Source organism: Varanus komodoensis, unplaced genomic scaffold, assembly GCF_004798865.1.
Source record: "Varanus komodoensis strain SLA01 unplaced genomic scaffold, ASM479886v1 scaffold40, whole genome shotgun sequence".
Taxonomy (NCBI): domain Eukaryota; kingdom Metazoa; phylum Chordata; class Lepidosauria; order Squamata; family Varanidae; genus Varanus; species Varanus komodoensis.
The window spans coordinates 860,596-880,054 of NW_025335942.1; the positions used below are offsets into that span (position 1 = coordinate 860,596).

At 46.5% G+C, this 19,459-nt stretch overlaps 1 protein-coding gene across 1 annotated transcript in view; it reads left to right on the forward strand.

The window, feature by feature from the left end:
- Window positions 1-2,157: 2,157 nt before the first annotated feature.
- DNAH5 (dynein axonemal heavy chain 5) overlaps window positions 2,158-19,459 on the forward strand; it is a 140,449-nt gene continuing 123,147 nt past the window's right edge. Inside the window, exons 1-6 of the mRNA XM_044442817.1 lie at window positions 2,158-2,214; window positions 9,498-9,632; window positions 12,530-12,614; window positions 16,576-16,736; window positions 17,016-17,249; window positions 18,353-18,478. Of these exons, the coding sequence (XP_044298752.1) occupies window positions 2,158-2,214; window positions 9,498-9,632; window positions 12,530-12,614; window positions 16,576-16,736; window positions 17,016-17,249; window positions 18,353-18,478 (798 nt within the window). The remainder of the gene's footprint in view (window positions 2,215-9,497; window positions 9,633-12,529; window positions 12,615-16,575; window positions 16,737-17,015; window positions 17,250-18,352; window positions 18,479-19,459) is intronic.

Consider the following 19,459-nt stretch of genomic DNA (forward strand, 5'->3'; position numbering starts at 1 on the left):
CAAGGAGATATACAGCAATGCAATAAAACAATAACAACAGTTTTTGAAACAATAAAGGAACTGCATAAATCAAAAAAGCTACATTAAATTGGGCTCCTGTATGATAATTCAACCAGCCCATGTACATAAATTGTTTTTGCTTCTTTGAATCCACTGGACTTTTGCTCTTGCTATCTGTATCAGTACATTTTTGCAGACTTTCCTGGACCACTCGAACTATTACTTTCATATCATTGGGAAATAGTCAGCTATTGCCTTAAAAACTTCACTCGCACAGAGTATTTTTCAAAGCCGGGCAAGAACTGTGGCTAACAAAATGGAGAGCGGTCTTCCACATTTCGCAGTTTTTGCCACACGGGGGCACCACGACACCACCTCTTTCACAGAGAAGCCCACTTCTGCGTAAGTGCAGCCCACCTTGTATGCCTTGCAGGCAGCGTCCTACCAGCTCTGTGGGTTTTCTTAATTTATATTTTACACGAAAACTGATTTTACTGCACTTGGCACAATACTACCACAGTGCTGTGCGGCACATTTCAGCTGCTTAAGTAGCAGAACCGCGGCTGTTTTCAGTCCAGCTTTTATGGGGAAGGAAAATTGTCAGTTGGGTTGGGATTTAACTTGGCTCAGCCTCTAGGCACAGAGATAGCTTTGTGATCAGGCTGAGGCGAGGACTTGGGAGAGGACCCTGGGAAGTACCAGCGTTAAGGGTCAGCGAGGCTGTTTGCCAGAAGGTCTACAAAGCTGCTGGGAAGAGTAAGCAAAAGACTAAGAAATTAGCCCCAGAGGGAAAGGTCCGTCTGGAGGAAAAGGGCATTGAAGAAAGGGAGGAAGAGCCAAAAAGGGCCTCTGAATAAGCCACAGTGCATATACTGTGGGACAGAGAAGCAGAGAAAGCTGGCTAAATTCATGGGGCGAAGTAGGCAGTGGCCCACAAAACAGGCTCTTGAAGGAACAATAGGCAGCAGAGTCATGGAAGTAAATAAAGCACAAGAACACAGAGAAGGCAGAAAGCCTGGGAACAGGGGAGTTTCTCATTTTCCCCACACTGAAGAACTACATTGCCATCTGCCATGGAAATGACACCTTCGGGAAACACTCGGCCTCTCAAGGACCCCAGAGGAAAGGGATCTCTTCACAGGAGGGCAAGGATGGGCAGAAAAGAACTTGTCAAAAAAGAAGAGAACTCCTTGTCAGTAAAAACACAGAAGGCAGAGGAATTGGACCAGGAACTATGGACGAGAGCTAGAACTGGGATTCCAACAGCAGCCTGGCAAAAGTGTTTGGAAGCCCCAAAACAGCATTGCTCTTCTGCATGCAGAAGCCTTTCCTCATTGGTTTCCAGCATTTGGTGTTCAAAACTATGCTACTCCATGTAGGTGGAGGTTACACTTAGCTGTCCCTGATAACAAACTTTCATAGAATAATCAGGGTTATAAAAAAAATGTCTAAGAAGAACTAATAAAATGTCTACCTATTAATCCACCTATCCTCTGTCACGTTTCATTATAGCAGATTTCAGAACACTGGTGGCAATGAGTTCAGCGGCATCCACATTATTGTTATTTATTTATTTATTTATTTATTTATTTATTAAAACATTTTTATGCCGCCCCATTCGCCGAAGCCTCGGGGTGGCTTACAGCAATAAGTTAAAATAATTATAAATCAAAAATATAAACATTAAATTAAGTTATCATTATTAGTTCCAAGTCGGAGTGTAGCTACAGTTCATATGGCACATTGTCAGGTTCAAAACCTTTTAAGAACCCTTAACCGACTTTGCCTGACACAGCAAGTATGCGTTGGCCCAAGAGCAAATGAGGAAAAGGTTGACACATGCTTAAAAAGGCACGGGGCACTGGCAGGTAAGATGGATATGCAAATCGCACACAATAGTTTCATAAGTCAACACTACCATAACAACACCACTGCTATGTTGGTTTTGTCTCCATAGCTCAAGTGCCTGCCCGGCACAGGCTGACTTACTTTGGTGGGTCAGGCTCTGTTCAGACATATCCCAGGTATGGTATTGCTGAGAAACCGAAGCTAACTTTCAAGGCTTTGGGCCACTGTCAAAGCCGCTTCTGTTTTGACGAAGACTCTGGGGCAGCAAAATTAACAGCTGGTTGCAGAGCCCGAACGTTGGGTTAAAAAATGTTCAGAAGTGGAAGGCGGAAACTTTGGAAACAAAGCCTTGGCAGAGTTTTAAAGGTAAGAAAAGTGGGACAGGGGTCAAATACTTGGTGAGGGGGAATGGAGGATACTTAATGATATCCTCAAAGCCCATCCCTTAACTCCTGTTCCATTTTGTCCAAATAATTCCCTTCTTTAGCTTTCCCAAGGGGCTACTGCAGAAAGTAAGGCACTGCCTCCTCCCCAGACCGGCCTTACCTGCTGTTCAAACATGGATATTCAGTCAGAATATCCATCCGGTCAGACTCTGTTCAACTTCCAAGTATTCCTTTCTATAATCAGTTAATTTACCACACCCATAAAATAATTGCAATTATTTAAAATACTAACTAAAGTACTAAGAACGGGTTGCACAAAGAGAAGAGATACATGCTTGCTTGGAACTGTTCTTTTTAATGTGCTGTATCCTTGTGTTCAATTTATTTTTAGTTATATACCAAATTGGTTTGCAAATGCTGGAAAACAGACTGTTGCACGGCTGTGGGAGCATAGCTATGCATGCCAGAGTGTTCTTAGCAAAAGCTATAAGCCAAAAACAAAGGAAAAACATCCTTCCTCCATTCGGAGGCGAGTGATGGATTATTACTCATGCTAAACTTAAAATATTACTTTGTAAATGAACCGTTCATCCCTTATGGACTAATGATTTATGTATTTTTATGATCAGAATTGTCACAGTGTATATATAATAGAATTGCTCCTTTTGTAAGATACTTAGATGTAAAATCAAGCCTTATATGCATAGAGTTAATGTGGATGATGTATTGAGCTGTATAAAGTCAAATCTTTATGTATCATACATTTTGATTTCAAATCTGATATTGGAGTGGTGATGCGTGACTTTTTGTCTTGGTACCGCTATTGATGGGTTGCATTTCCCCCTCCTTGCTCCCCTCCCCTCCCCTCCCCTCCCCTCCTCTCAAAATGTCCATAACATCCCTGCTCAGTTGTTCTAAATCCAGAGCTGTGGCTTCCTTTGTGGAATCTGCCTTTGACGTTCCATAGCATGACTGTCTTCTCCAGGGAGCCTTGTCTTCTCAGGTCTAACTAGTTATGGTAGCTAAGCGTAAAGAGTCACTTTGTCCTGAATGCAGCTACTGGGGGCAGGTGACAGTAGCATCCCATTGCCTTGTACCCTGCTTGTGGGCTTCCTGGAATCCTAGGGCTGGAAGAGTCCATGAAGGCCATCTTGTCCCATCCTCTCCTCCGTGCAAGAGTTGGAAGAGTCTGGGCACCCTGTGTAGAGGACTGTCTAGTCTTGGCTTGAACTTCTTCAGTGAGAAACTCAGCCTTCTGGGCATTTGGTTGAATGGTGCAGTCATGCTCTTACCAATGGGAAGTTGTTCTACTGTCCAGCCAAAGCTGGCTCACTTGTGCAGTGCTGCAGTCCTGTACTCTGGGGAAGTGGCGATCCAGCCAGTGGAGACTGATGCCTCCGATGCTGATGGGGCAGTGTATGCACTTGAATCTGAACGTTGAAGAAGATGCTCATGGTGATCAACCTATTCGCAGGATACGGTTCAATCCCTTGGACGGTTGCTTAAAAGCTCTGACTAACACACCATCCTGCTGACATCGGAGTCACCAGCTTCCCCTGGAACAAGCCTTTGCATTCATCTTTGTGACAACCACAGTTCTTGTGATTTCTGCAGAATGCTGTCATGTCCTTTCTCTGGGGACACCAGAAAAAAATTATCCATTTCCCCCAGGTATTTTAGGAAATGGTTAGAAAATAAGAGTTCCCCTCTGCATTTTTCCGTCTTGCCCTCACTGCAGCCTTGCCAGGCAAAGCAGGTTCAGAACCTTTCCTACGATTTGTTTTCCATACTGCTGGCTGCCTTTGCAACCGTCTGCATCAGTGGTGAGCAATTTGTGGCCCTCTAGATGCTGTTGAACTAGAACGTTCATCGCCCCTATGTTCATTGCGTAGTCAATGATAAGGAGAATGGGAATTGCACTCCAGCAACGTCTGGTTGCCCTTCCTTCTTCAGCTGCAGACCCCAAATGGCACACAGGGAACCTGGAAATTATCTGGTTGGCTGCCTTTCAAGACACTGTGCTCATGCTTCGGTTTTGTTGCATGGCTTCATGGAAGAGTAAAGGGCCGCCCAGCCCCTGTTTGTTTTCGGAGGACATGCTTTGGCCACAACTGACAATTATAGCTCAAGAAGAGAAACTGGCATGCTTCCTCAGCAGTGTTTTGTTTGCAGCAGCTTTGGAAACTGTTGCTTAGCAGCTTTTGTCAACCTGATGAAGGCAATTTGCTGCCAGGGTGAAATGGGAGCCTCCAGTCTTTCAGGTTGCTTTATCAAATCATTGCCTTTATTTTCTAACTCCGTGGTGAGAATGCTTCAAAAAGCCAAACAATGCATCATTTGGCAGTGCAACTTCAAAGCAATGGATAGCTCATTTTGAGAAACACCAATTGTAGAATCTGATGAAGGGAAAACTTTGGGAGCTCCCCAGTGGAGGGCCACCAGTCAAAAGACATTGTGCAGCCATTCCATCATTCAGTCCTTGATGGGATTTTGGTTTTTTTTTAGGGGGGGGGAGGTGGCAGGAGAAATAGTGGGGAAATACAGTAGGGTTCAGAGTAGAAGCCTGTGCTGCCTGGACAGCCCGCCATAGCATTATGCAGATGAGGCAGTGCGACTGCACAATAGAAATTTCACCCAGATGCACCTGGCATTGCTAAAATGTTCATTTTACCCAGTCAGCCACGAAGAAAACCTTTCCACTCCCGTATTGCAGTGCTGTTGAGCTCTATAGTTTATAGCTGGAATCTGATCTGCAGCCACCTGGGTGGGGGTTGGAACCCCTTTTAGTCATGAGAAGCCCAAGAGGGTCTAAGGTTTTGCTGACATCTTGCTTATTCAGATCATAGCAAGAGGGAAGAGGCAGAGGCTGTTTTGGGACTCATCAGCCTGTGGAGTGTCAGAAAAGGTGGGAAGAACTGAGCTGTGCCCATCCAGGTGATGGTTTCCAGCCTCGAATGGCGTGCCTGTGTTTATCATCACTGGCAATCTCTCCGTGAGAAGGAGCAGAGGGCTGCAGAGCTATCACACAGGTTACTATACCAGCCTGGGCAGAAGCACCCTGTTTGGCACAGGGCTCATTGATGGGTTTTAATCCCCTGTCATCTGCATCCTCAGGAGATGTATCAGTGCGGCTCTACTCTTCATTTTATGCTGATGCCCAGCCTTGGGGCCTTGGCTAGGAGCTTCATCTTTATTGGCCACTTTTATTGATTGACTTTACCATCCACTATTAATTGGATGCAGGAGTCCGCCGCTCCCGATCTAAGCTGTAAGAAACACTTTTCACTGGGACTTTAATCTGGTTCACCTGAACTGTGTGGGAAAACTACCCGGATTCTACCCATCCTGGGGGCTTCCACAGGGACACTCCGAGCAGCACCAGTCAGACGGCATGGGGCAGCTATTCCACCTTGTCCTCCTTAATGGATTCCCAGCAGTAAGGGAAAAAATGGACGTGGTGGTAGGAAAACAAGAGCAGGCTAGAGGTGCAGGATTGAGGTGTTGCCTGGACTTCCATGAGTCAGACAGGGCCTTCTCTGGAGGCTTTGGGGTGGAGGGAGAGAGGGACAGAGGCCGGTCTCTCTGGTCCTCAGCTGTGTACTCTCAGGTGCATGACAGTCACAGAGTCATGGCCACGAAGGTGAGGACTTGAGGAGGCATGCGGAGGCGTTTGGACAGCGTTCTCTCTGTGCCTCTACGATGCCGGTTGTTGCCTGCTTTGTGTGAGGTCCCTGGAGTGGAGCAAGTTGCAAGGAGAATGTCAACAGCTCCGTTCTGTAGCTGTCTACCCAGACATCAGTCTCCTCAAGTTCAGTGTGGCTTAATTAATGGGTTTAATTCGCTTACTATACTTTCTCATCCGTTTGCCAGCTGCCACTTTAAATTTCCAATACAATAGCAGCAGATCTGCAAAAAACCCCAACCCAGAATTCTTCCTCTGCAATAACTGAAAACAATCAGTAAGTAAAATGTTTCCATCAGCATCTAAGAAAGATGAGTCAGGCTGTGCTCCGCATAAGGCGTTACAAGGCAGCCTCCCTTAAAAGTCACGAAGGCACAAATATTGTCCTTGTCCCACCAATTACCAAAACGGAAAACAGCTAATCAGAAGTATGACAATAAGCACAGCCAGTGGTATCTCTTCAGGAAGAGTTATAGTGCAGACCAATCAATGCACACATGTACCTGGATTTACGTTTGAGTAGCAATGCATAGCTTTGCACCCCAAGCTGCACAGTAACAGTTTTGAGTAAAAGTGCCCAGAGTAACAACCCTGCTGTGCAATCCAAAGCACATTGGCGCAGGAGAGAGATATTTTGCTTTCAGGGGGACTGTAGGTACATTTGGTTATAACTTTAGAATGGAAAATTAAGATTAAATGCTTTCAGAAGCACACTTAGGATAATGCTCAGCTTATGTTTGTTAATAACACACAATATATGCAACTTTATACTTTTATCTGAAAGATTTCTGACCTGCTTTTCATGGTATGCTGTTCACACAAGGTAGTTTGCAGATCAAACACACAGATGATAACATCTCTTAAAGTGCCATATCAGCCACACTAATGTATAAGCAGCAATAACAAAAAAAAGTCCAGCACATTAAATTAGCTAAACACAAACAGTAAGAATGTAGTTAAGGTTCTCCTGAGGACCAGCAAGGACAGAGGTATTGGAAACTAGCCCCCCCCCACTTCGTAAATTCAAAGCAACAGCCTGTTCCTTTACAAAAGCACTCCTTTCTCCTGCATCCAGTAAGCACAATCACCACAGAATGAGTCTCTGAGCATGCACAGAGTGGTTCTAGCAGCTACTTTCAAGAACTCGCTTTTTTGGGTACCCCTGGGCCCCTTCCCTCTGGGAGGGCCCTTTTGGAGGCAGACAAGCCTCTTCTCTGTCCACTGCTCCTCTAGCTGGCTAGCCTTCCTTCCCAACACTATGCCAGGGCAGCAGGGGTTGTACCACACTCAGCTGGCTGCTGGAGCTCCGATCCTGGCTATTCTGAGTCCACCTGGACACCTGGTGAGGGAGGACTTGAGATAAGCCCCTCTGCTTCTCGGATCTCAAAAGCCGGGGTTGCTGGTTCCCCTCCTCTTCCTCCTCCTCCGAGTCGACATCTGCCTGGCACCAAGAAAAGCTTCCCCTTTCATTCCTGGCAAGGACGCAGATTTTCTGAGGGAGTTTCAAAGGCATGGGGCCCCCTACAGCTCATGGTGGACTGAAAATAGATTTCCAGATGTTTTGGTGTTCAAATCCAAGCATTGGCTTTTCTGGCGGGGGCCCCTGGGAGTTGAAGTTCCAAACATCTGGAGAGATGTCTAAATGTGAAATATGCAGGTGTTTTACAAACATAGAAACATAGCAAGCCAGAGGGGGTCTCCGGGGCCATATAGTCTGACCCCCAGCTCCAGCCAGCTCTGCTCATAACATGCCTACCATGTGCATGTCCAGCCTATCCTTGAACACCCTCTTTGATGGTTATGAATGATGGGTATGAATGATCCTTGTAATCCTAATGTATTGCAGACTGTGGGTGTCCTACGGATGGAAACAGTAGTTATGGCTAGCTCATGTAATGCATCTATGGCAGAGATAAGATCTGAAGAGGGACTGGCTAGTTCCTACTTCCATCTTTGCTCCTGTGCAGTACTCTGGTTGCTCTCAAGCAGACCTCCTCTGTATTCAAACTGGTTTAGTTATGATCCGCTTTGGCCTCTTTCTTTAAGGTAATCATTATAAATATGGTAGATTGGGGTGCACACCCTTTGCAGTCCCAGGGACTGCATGTGCCACTTGCTTGAAACTGGGGGGTACATGCACACACCCCAGACATTTAGATGAGGACTGGAGGGAGAGTGAACACCCCCTCTTCTTGACCACTCTTCCTAAGAAAATAGAGCAACTGGCATGGGGATTCTTGGGGAAGGGAGAGGGGACCTCTTAGCATTTCCGCCTGAAAGATCTTGAAATACCATATAAAATATTATTGGAGAATAGAGTTTGAGGATTTCTGGAAGAGAGAACACCTGAAGAGCACACCTGAAACCAATGCTTAATTTGAGCAACATATAATACATTTAAACCTGTGGGCTCAGAAAACTTAGCAATGGTCAGGTAAAAAACCTGAAATGATAGGAATAGAATTTGCTATCTTGTTCTCCTTCTGTCTCTCTTCACTGCTGAATTCCATGCTTTCTTACTTTATTATTATTATTATTATTATTATTATTATTATTATTATTATAACATTTCTATGCCGCCCCTTGCCGAAACCTCGGGGCGGCTTACAACATGATAAAATACATTGAAATACAATAGTACATAATAAATTACCATTAAATATAACAATACAAAAAATACATTGATTTACAAATACAAAATTAAAATTATCAGTATAAAATAAAAATATAGGAGGAGAAAGAGAAGGAAGAAGTTGCCCAGGCCAGATCATATGTTTTAACAATTGAAATGATGTTTAAATAAAAAGGTCTTTACCTGGCGCCGAAAAACCAGTAACGACGGTGCCAGGCGGACCTCTCTGGGGAGTGAACTCCACAGGTTGGGGGCCACCGCAGAGAAAGCCCCCCTCCGGGTACTCACCCTCCCAATTTCCTTCATGGAGGGTTTCCGGAGAAGGGACTCTCCCGCAGATCTCAAAGGGCGGTCGGGCATATACGGACGTAAGCACTCGTTCAGGTAGCCAGGACCCAAGCCGTTTAGGGCTTTGTAGGTCATAATCAACACCTTGAATTGGGCCCGGGCTTCAATGGGAAGCCAGTGAAGCTGATGGAGGACTGGAGTCATGTGAGCATAACGCCCCGTCCCCGTCAGCAACCTGGCAGCTCTATTTTGCACCAATTGAAGTGTTCGGACTGTCTTCAGGGGAAGCCCCACGTAAAGCGCGTTACAGAAGTCTAGGCGGGAAGTCACCAGCGCGTGTGTCACCGTCGCCAGGCAGTCGTACTCCAGGTAGGGGCGCAGAAATCCAACTGAATGAATCCAAAGAGATTTACTCCTAAGAATTTGTGCTGAGGCTCCCAGCTCTGTCCCACAAGCATGCAGAATTTCTTGTGCTGTCCCCGCTCCCATAAACCCTCTTGGGGTTCAGCACCTGGTTTGGTTTCTGCACTTTGGAAGGAGAATATGTGGAGCGTTTCTGACCAGTGTGTTCATCTATCAGGAACAGTTTGAATTTCTAATGCAGGGACTGGAGATATGTTGAGTTCTCTGTCATGTAATGATGGACACTTTGCCCCTGCAGCAAAAACTGAAAGAGGAAAAAGAGGCCAAACGAGCTCACCTGGATGGAAGACATGATTATCTATTGTCAATTGTTGCTTCCTGCACTGATCTCGAGAAAGCTGATGTAGAAGATGCCATCCTCGAAGGGGACCAGGTAGGAAGGGTCGTTTCACTCGTAGACTCCCACCAGGCTGAGGGATGCTTTGATGCTGTTGCGAGCCGATGTCCCTCCTCTGAGCGCTCAGCAGCCACAGACCATTTCCCGCACAAAGTGTTCTTTACTGATCCCAAAGCACAAATCACCCAGAATGAATCCCGGAGCCTGCGCAGAGTAGTTTGTTGAATCCAGTCTAGAATTCACCTCTCCTTATGAACAAGCCTGGGTCCCGTCTCTTGGGGAGGGGCCTTTGGAAAGTGGGCACGCCTCCCCTCCCCACGCCAATTCTGTAGGTGGGCCCCTCTCCTCTGTCGAAGCTGCATCAGGGGGTCATGTCTGGCCTTCATTTGGGAAACTCCCACACTCAGGGACCTCTCCTGCCTGCTGTGTGTCTTGAATATTTCCATGCCCGGCCTTGAGGTAAGTGTGTTGGCATGGACCATCTGCTCTGGTCCCCTCCTGGTCTGTTTGACATTCCACTTGGAGTCTTCTGAAGGCCAGCCGGCAGTCCTTGAGAGCAAATGCCCAAAGCCATCCTCCTCACTCCCAACAGATGCCACAATGATGAGCAAACTATTCTGAAGAGGCTTGTGGGACCTTCCATGGACCGGTGATGTTGGTGGGCTTGGTCATGCTCATTGGTGCCATGACTGTTGGCAGTGAGAAAGCCAGTTGCTCTTGGCACGCATTCCAGAGGGTGTCTGGCTGGACTTCAGGGGAGGAGGAGGAAGAGCAGGAGGGGGGCAGTTCCAGATGTGGGCCAGTTCCAGATGTTGAGATGAGAGAAGAGGAGACTCTTCTCTCAAGGCCGAGCTCCTCAGGTGGCCAGGCAGCCTCTGGGGATAACCAAGATGTGCAGTTGGTGAGAGGGGGCTTGGAACAGGGGCAGAGGCAGCTCCTGACCCCGTGACACGACATCAGCAGAGGAGGGAGGGCGGCCCAATTAGAGGATTGCCGTACAGAAAGGAAACATGCTCATTTTCAGAAGGCCCCTCCCAAAGGGATGGGGCCCAGGCATGTTGATAAGGAAAGTTCTTGGAGATGAACTTAGATTGGTTTCAACAAACCACTCTGTGCATGCACAGAGATCTATGCTGGGTATTTGTGCTTCTGGAAAACAGTTTGGTCAATAAAGAACATTTTGCAAGGAAGGTCTGTGGCTCTGGATGTGTGAAGGGCGGAACCCCAGCTCATGAGAATGACCATGTCCCTCCACTTTTTGTCCTTCTTCAAGCCACCCCTCCCATGACAGTCCAAGTTCCTAGTTTTGTGCAGTTCGCACCATCCTTTTGAGGGTGGCACGCATGAGGCAAAAGGACCAAGCTGGGAAGGACTTTACTTCCATTAGCAAGCTGACTGGAAGAAAGGCTCACAGGGAGCAAATATTTCCTGAGAATTCCCTGCATAGCGGGAATATGGCACCTTCTCCCATGCCCGCTGCCCCCTATCATTTGCTTTTTTGCTGCGGGAGCATTTCTTTCCCATAATTCCTGGGAACAGGAGATTCCAGCCAATCAGGAATCGCACAGGGAACATGGCAGCTTCGCACGCTCCGTAGCCACTTGGGTTTGGTGACGGGGACGTGACTGAAGGCCCTCTGGCTGAGGGGGAGGTGTGCCCCGTACATGGGCTGTTGCTCCCATGGTGAATGGTGGACATTTCCTCTCTGGAAAATGGCTGAGAAGGGCCCACTTGTCAGGCTGTGGGGAAACGCTCCGCCGCAGCAGCAGAGGGATGGATGACCTTACGAGGCACTCCTTCGGATACTTCCTTCAATAAACTCTTTAAATAGGCATTTGCTATCTCGTGTGTAATTTCATGTGAGTGACATGCTATAGCAGATGTAAATAGATTACCATACACTTACCAGTTTCTCTTTCAGTTTTTAACTTCCTTCAAGAGAAACAAGTTTGTTAAAAACACAATTCGGTATCATCCTGGCAGGAAATACCTTTTGCCCTCAGTGTTTTTGGCCTTATGCATTTATTTCTTCATGGTGTGGTGGAATATTGATTCCTTTTGCTAGAATATTACCTTGCTTCTAATTATTACTATCTCACATTTCAATCAGAGATAAATGAGATATTGGTAACACCTGTGGTGTGCCAAGCATATCGCAGAAATGGCAACCAAACTTGTTTTTCCATGATGCTTTATACTCACCACTTTCCAATGTAAGTTTCCTATTCGAAGCAGACAATCCCGTACATGTTTACTCAGAAGTAGGTCCCACCATGTTCAACAGGGTGCAATCTCCCAATATTTTAATTGTTAAATTATTTAAATTTCTGGTTTTACACCGAACACTGGATGTTGCGCAACTTTTACTCTTACTTCTATTTTTATTCTATTCTATTAATGTTGTTGCAAACTGTCCTGAGAGATCTGTGATGGGATGGTATAGAAAAGTTTTAAATAAATGAATAAATACTCCACAAGCATGTTTAGGAATGCAGCCCTAGTGGCAAATTTTATCCTAGGCCTTTTGCACAAGCCACTGCTTTCAATTTCAAATTAATTTCCATGTCCAAAGTATGCAATTCAGCATTAGAATGATCGCATATGTTGTCCAGGACACCAAACTGGAAGAAGGTAACCATGAGTGTTTTGTGATTGGCAAACCTGCACTTGGAACATTGATTCAAATGTTCAGTGCCTGTTTCTTTTGTCATGGAAATAAGTCCTCACAGCAGAGTGAAGCTTCAAATTGCAGCAAACACACCAACATTATCAGGGTGTTCAGAATTTTTGCAGATTGCCAAGGGGGTTGCTTTGTTTTTCTCTTTTTCTCTCTGAATAGTAAGATTCAGGAGGGTTCTGTCTGAATGGCATTCAGCCCACAATGGTGTGTGTTGCTCCCAGCAAGCTCTCTCTCTCTCTCTGAATTTTAACAGATAGAGCGCATTGATCAGTTCTTCAGTGCTGGAGGCTCTCGTCATGTCATGTTCTACTATCAAGATGTGGAGGCATCTGAAACAGGTAGGTAAAGTCTTGCCTGTAGCATTTCACTATAATCTCTCTAACAATATAAGGAAAAATCCAACCTCTCCTTGCATACTTGGGGTGGGGCCCAGAAGGCTCCCTTGAGCCTCCGAACCACAAACTCATCGTTATCAAACGAACCAGATCACGACTGCTCATTACAAGTAAGGCACTTTCCGCCAAGCAATCCAGGTGTGTTTCCTCCCTACGGACCACATGGGCAGGGTATTCATGCTTGGGGCCCTCTTGGGGCGAGAGCCTTACTTCCATGCACATGTGCAGCTCTGTCTGCGGCATACACGGGCAAGGATGGAGGACACCCCTTCATGTGTCCAGAGTATTAGTAGATGAGTAGCTTTTGAACAGGACTTATCAAAAAAATAAATCCTGTCAGACTAATTTAATCTCATTTTTTGACTGGGTAACCTCCCAAATGGACAGAGGGAACACTTAGGACATAATCTACCTAGACTTTAGCAGAGCTTTTGACATAGTGCCCCATGACATCCTGATAAGCAAATTAGGAAAAAGTGGACTAGATGGAAAAACTATTAGGTGGATCCAAAATTGACTGCTGAATCAGACACAAAGAGTGATAATCAATGGCACCTTCTCAAATTGGATGGAGGTAACTAGTGGGGTGCCACAGAGTTCAGTCCTGGGCCCAGTGCTCTTCGACATTGTTATTAATGATTTAGATGAGGAAGTACAAGGAAAGATAATCAGATCTGCAGATGATACAACACTGGGTGGAATAGCAAACACCCTAGAAGACAGAATGAAGGTCCAGGCTGATCTTGATAAACTTGAACACTGGGCTGAAAGCAACAGTGCGGAATGCGGAAAGAGCTTTAGAAGGAATGGAACTCTTGCTAGGCATCAGAAAATTCATATCTATCGTGTATAAATAAATGGAATGTGGAAAAAGCTTCAGGCTTAGTCAGTTGAACAAGCCATCATGGAACACACAGTGTAGAAAAATGATTTGGATGTACAGAATGCAGACACAGATTGGAGAGAATCTTTGTAAGCACCTAAGCACTCGCATGAAGAAAGAACTGCATAAATTCAGAGATTGTGGTTTGTGCTTCAGCAATTTTGGGTGTTCTCCATATGAAAAGACCTACAATGGAGTCAAGGCCTGGTTGTGGGCCTGACCGACTTGTGGCTTGCGGAGGGGCATTCCTGGCAGAGGGCATTCACTGGTGGAAGCGAAGCGGATGAATACTGGCAGGAAGAAGCTTCTCCCGACATTTGGGTTTATTTTGCGCATTTGGACTCCAGCGCCTTTGCCTTTCCCCTGCTGCCTTTGCCTTCATGTTCGCCTGTCACCAGGAGGTGGCTTCTCAGAGCTCACCCCAGCGTGAAAACTAGAATTGGCCTCTAAGCCTTTGTGCGGGGACCGATCCTGGCAAAGAACTGTGGATGTGTGACTCTCATGAGCTGTTCAAATGGAAGCATGGGGACATGTGGAGGAGAGGTGGGTGAGCAAGGAAATGCCAGAAAAATACCCAGCCTCATAACAGGGGTGAATCATAGTTTACTTGTGGTCTATGTTAAAGCAATTTTCTCTTCAAAAGTATTAGTGGTATTCAGCTATTTACTAATCAGGAATCATTTATAACTATTACTATCTAAAATTGTAGTTATAAGTTTAGAGGAAATAGTGTCTATTGCTGATCTATTGTGGTGCTTCTTATTTGTTTTTCGGTGCCAGGCCAAGACCTTTTTATTTAAATGATATTTTAATTGTTAATCGGTGTTTTATTTAATGGTTTTATATTCTCACTGAGAAACTCCAAATTTTTAATATTATTCTATGCTTTGTTTTCTTTGTGAGCCGCCCCGAGGCTTTGGCGATGGGTGCGGCATAGAAATGTTATAAACAAACAAACAAACAAACAAACAGAATGAAATTCAATAAGGACAAGTGCTAATTGCTCCACCTAGGGGAAAGAAACCAAAGACGTTGATACAAGATGGGGAATGTGTGGCTCAACAGAACTGAAAAAGATCTCAGAGTAACTGTGGACAATAGGCTAAACGTGAGCCAACAATGCGATGCAGCCCCCAAAAGGGCAAATGCTCTTTTGGGATGCATTGACAGAAGTATTACTTCCAAATCATGAGAAGTAGTAGTCCCCCTATACTCCTCACTAGTCAGACCACATCTGGAATACTGTGCCTGGTACAGAGCAGCAGGAGTGTAGAAAGATGCACAAAAACTAGGAAGGGTCCACAGGAGGGCAACAAAAATGATCCAGGGACTGGAAACACTGCTCTATTAGGAGATACTGAGAGAACTCGGTATGTTCAGCCTTGAGAAGAGAAGACTGAGGGGGGACATGATATCCCTCTATAGGTACTTCAAAGGCTGCCACAAAGAGGAAGGTAAAGATCTCTTCTTGCTGATGCCAGAGTGTAGGACATGGAATAATCAATTCAAGCTGCAGCAACCCAGATTCAGGCTGGACTTCAGGAAAAGCTTCTTCACTCTCAAAGCAATAGGACAGTGGAACCAGCTGCCTGGAGAGGTGGTGGGCTCTCCTACACTGGAGACATCCAAGGTGAAAATGGACAGCCACCTGAGTGGGATGGTGTAAACTGGTGTCCTGCAGCAGCAGGGGGTTGGACCCGATGGCCTTCAAGGCCCCTTCTGACTCTGCTATTCTATGATTCCATGATTCTAAGGTAATGGTATGCTCATGCCTTTCCGCAAGGGTTTCAGTGCAGATGTCACACCAGCGTAGAAGCACTCCGAAGGTACTCCACTGGACATAGATGCTTGCATTTTCATAGGGAGCATGGATCCTTAACCAAGGGCATCATGTCTCTGGACTGCAGGCTATATCAACCCCTTCCCGGGGTCCTAATATGCCCCTGAGTTCTCCAGATGGCCACACCCCCTTTCCAGCCATGAATTGCTGATTTCCTGGCTTTTGTCCTCTCCATTCGAAAAGTTGAAAAGTCTCCCTTAAGGCAGCAAGATGTTAAAGCTATAATATGCCAGCTTTGGGAGATACTCACCTTCTTCCTTTTGCCCTCCCCTTGCCTCCATGGCCATTGGGCTTGGCCACCCTGGAATGTGGACTGTGAGACCTTCTCCAAAGTGGAGTTTGAACCTTTGGATGAACTGATGCAGAGGGATTGCTGGCCGGGTGCCTGTGTGCAAGGCTGAAGCACAAGGATCAAACACAACAGAGAGAGTGTTTTTGCCGCCTTGCGCACTCCCCACAGCTACAGGGAACATGTGCCTCCCTTCTCACAACACAGGCAGCCCATCTGCTTCCCAGACACAGTTCAAAGTGCTGGTCATGACTGAGAAAGCCCTCAATGGATTGGGAGGGACCAAGCTTTCCTTCTCCCACAAGTGCTCCCTTGAAAAGCTCTGAGTCGCATCACCTGGAGAGGCTCTATTTTTGGCACCGTCTTCTTCAGATGTGACTTTGGTTGTGATTCAAGCGTGGGTGTTTGGGGTGGTTGCTCCCCGCTGTGGGAGGCTAGGCGAGCTCCCCCTCTGTTGACCTTCTCTCTGCAGGCAAAGACATCTCTCTTCATGCAGGCCTCTGGGTTTGCTGGGGTGGGTGCTGTTTTTATTATGTTGTGTTTTAGTGTTGCTTTTAATGCATTTCTTCTATTCTTCTAAACAAACCTTCACGTACGTAGGGTTGTAAGATACTTTGAGAGCCAATTTCTTGGTAGAAACAGGAGAGTACAAATCAAATCAAGAAATAAAGAATATGTTGCTTTTCTGTGGAAGTGATGAGTAATCACCAGCACTTCGGTGAGAGTTGAGTAACCAGGAGAAGAGAAATTTGGGAGGCGTGCATGCCTATATTGAAGCAGGCCTGAGCAGCTTCTTGTAGGCCTAGGGAGAATTTTGCAGATGGCTTTGTTCCTGTGCTTTCCTCAGCTGGTCTCTACTAAATTTTCTCTTCTCTCTCCTGAAATATTGCAGGTTCTGGAGGCCCAGCAGGCACTAACCCTCCTGCTGCTGCTAAGAGCAAAGGGGCCAAGTTGTTTGTGACAGAGGGAAATGACGTTGCTTTGACTGGCATGTGTGTTTTCTTCATCAGAATCAACCCTTCCAAAGCAATCACTGCAGAGAATATCCATCGTGTACGTATTCTGTGCATCCTGTCTTTTCATCCTGCTGAGCTTCAGGATAGTTTGTGGCTGGCCTCTCATGGGCATCTAAGCAAAGAAAAAATAAATTTACAGAAACTGCCCTGTCCGTTTGAGCCCTGCTAATTGGACCTATGTTTTCTAATTTCTGGGTTGAAACAGCCAGGGATTTGAGGCTCTGGTCCTAAATATCCCTTCATTCATAGACTGAGCCCAAAGGAAGGCAATGGCCAAATGAGCAACTAATGGCGCGATTTGCTATCCCATTGTCAGGAAGTGGCTTTCAATATGATGGACACGGCTCATGGGGGCTTGCTGGGCAGCGTTCGGCACTTGCTGTCAGACATCTTCATTCCCGCCCTGAAGACGATGAGCTGCGGCTGGGGAGACCTGAGCGGCACCCAGAAAGGGGCTGGCATCAAGCAGGATCTCCTTACTTCTCTGGAGGGCTTCGTTAGTGTCCTTTCAGGAGCTCAGCAGAGCCTGGTGGAGAAGGTACACTTGCGTGTCTATGTATAGTCTAATAAAATCAGACTGTAAACAAAATGGTTGTTAAAATTAACTGTGCAGAGCACAGAAAGAGTTAGACGTGACACCGAAGAGAATTATGTGGCGCTGACACAGCTGTAGATGTGTAGAAAAGGGACTTTTGAGAAGAGGGATGTTTTAGTGTATAAAAGTTGCACCTCCTGAAATTCTCACAACAATTCATGGTGGAAGAGCCTTGTGCACTGTCTGAATACACCCCAAAATGTGGTCAGCACCCCCCCCTCACGCTGCAGGGGGTGAATATGCTGGGAGACGAGATGTTCCTCACAGAAGTTCCTTCACCATTGCTAGTCTTCTCAAAGAGGAACCCTGGGAAGACTTTCCCCACCCTGAGGCCATCCAGATGCATTTGAGTCGGCTATCCCCAGCCAGTGGTCATGAATCGTAGTGGCTAGGGATGATGGGAATGCTAGTCCAGTACATCTGGAGGGCAGCAGTTGGAAAAGGCTATTCTGAAGTTACTGAGTTCCTAGCCCAGACATTTCCTGGAAAGCAGTTAGAAAGCTGTCAGTTTCTAAACCAAGAAAAGCTGTGCTGGATCAGGCCAAAGTCCAACATAGTCTCACAGATGCTCAGCAAATATTTCTGTGAAGATCACGAACAGGGAATAAGGGCAATACTACTCTACTGCTGTTATTCCTCATCAACTGATGGTGTTGGTGTTAAATGGGAAGTATTTTTATTGTCATTATTACTATGACATTACATTTCTATTCTGCCTTATTTGCTCTTGGGAGGAACTCAAGAATTACTGGCCCAACATCAGCCAGTGAACTTCAGGGCCAGGTGGGGGATAGAACCTGGATCTCCTGGGTCCCAGGCCAACAAACTCACCGCCACTTCTCACTGTCTCTCACAGTTGGTTAGCTGGTATCTGGAACAAGGCAGTGTGGACTACGAACTGACTTGGTCATAGGTTTTGCATGGGTAACAGCTCTGAGCCTACCGTGTTCCAGCTCACCTACCCTCAGCCATAAATTCTCAGATGACTGTAGTGGGTACCAAAGGTATAGTTGTTGGAACAATAACTTCTTAAAAACGTTGTGTAGGTGGATCTGAAGAAGTGCGAAACTTATGATCTGAAGACCCTGAAAGGACCCGCAGACTTCCTGGTTGCAGCCAACAGTATGGACACTCTGGAACGAATAGAGTCCTGCATGAAAGTGTGGATTAAACAAATTGAGCAGGTGAGGTTCAGCTGACTCCTGCTGCTACGCATGGACTTCTGAGGACTTGCGACCATGCTTAGTGACCTTCTCACAGAGCATTGACGTAGGCCAGTGACGATTCGACAATAAGTAAACCATGAAGCAGTACTGGAGATTTTACCGTATGATGCACTCTTTATTTTCAGAGGTGCTTTCCTTTCGTGGGACCCTCGGGGCCTAACTAGCTTTCCTGGTTGGATCTTTGTGTGTACCATGGCCAGCAGAATGGGAGGGCCTCCTGGGGATGAGGGTTCAGGTGGTGAGGCACACCCTGGCACACCCTTTCTTTCCTCAGAAGCTGCTGTGGGCTGTGTGGTTTGGAGTGAGTGTCAGCATCTGGGGTGTGGGCAGCTAGGTATCAGATCAGAGCACCAGGACTCAACCTGTATGCTGTACAGGCCTATTCCAAATCACAGTCCAGAGGTTGAGGCCAGTAACAGAAGGACAAGGCAAGTCAGTCCAAATAGAGTAGAGTCGTCAAAGCCAGTCAGGAGTCAAAAACCAGGGAGACAAACCAAGGAGAAGCGGACACCAGAATGGAAGGTGGAGCAGGCGAAGACCAGGAAGCTGGGCAGGGTCCAGAAGAAGAGACAGGAGCAAGGCAACAGGTAGAATTTCCAGAAGCAGGCTTCGGAAAGCACAGAGAGCACCAACAACACCAAGCTGAGACAGCTTCTGAAGGGAAGAGTCGGTTCTTATATAGCCCTTCCCTCGGGGCTCCCAGGTGGCGCTCACAGCATCCCAGGGGGCCTCGGTTGACTGTGGGCCCAGTCCTGCAACCCCCAGGGCTGCTCGTCTGGTCCCGGGGCAGAAGAGGGAGCCCTGGTTCTGCCTTAGAACCTCACAGTGAGGCCATGACTGGAAGGGAGGAAGGGGTCTAACTTGCTCTTCCCACTCTGCATGCACCATGGCCTTGATTTGAACCATGCCTCCTGGACCCGCTATCACAGGCAGGGGGAA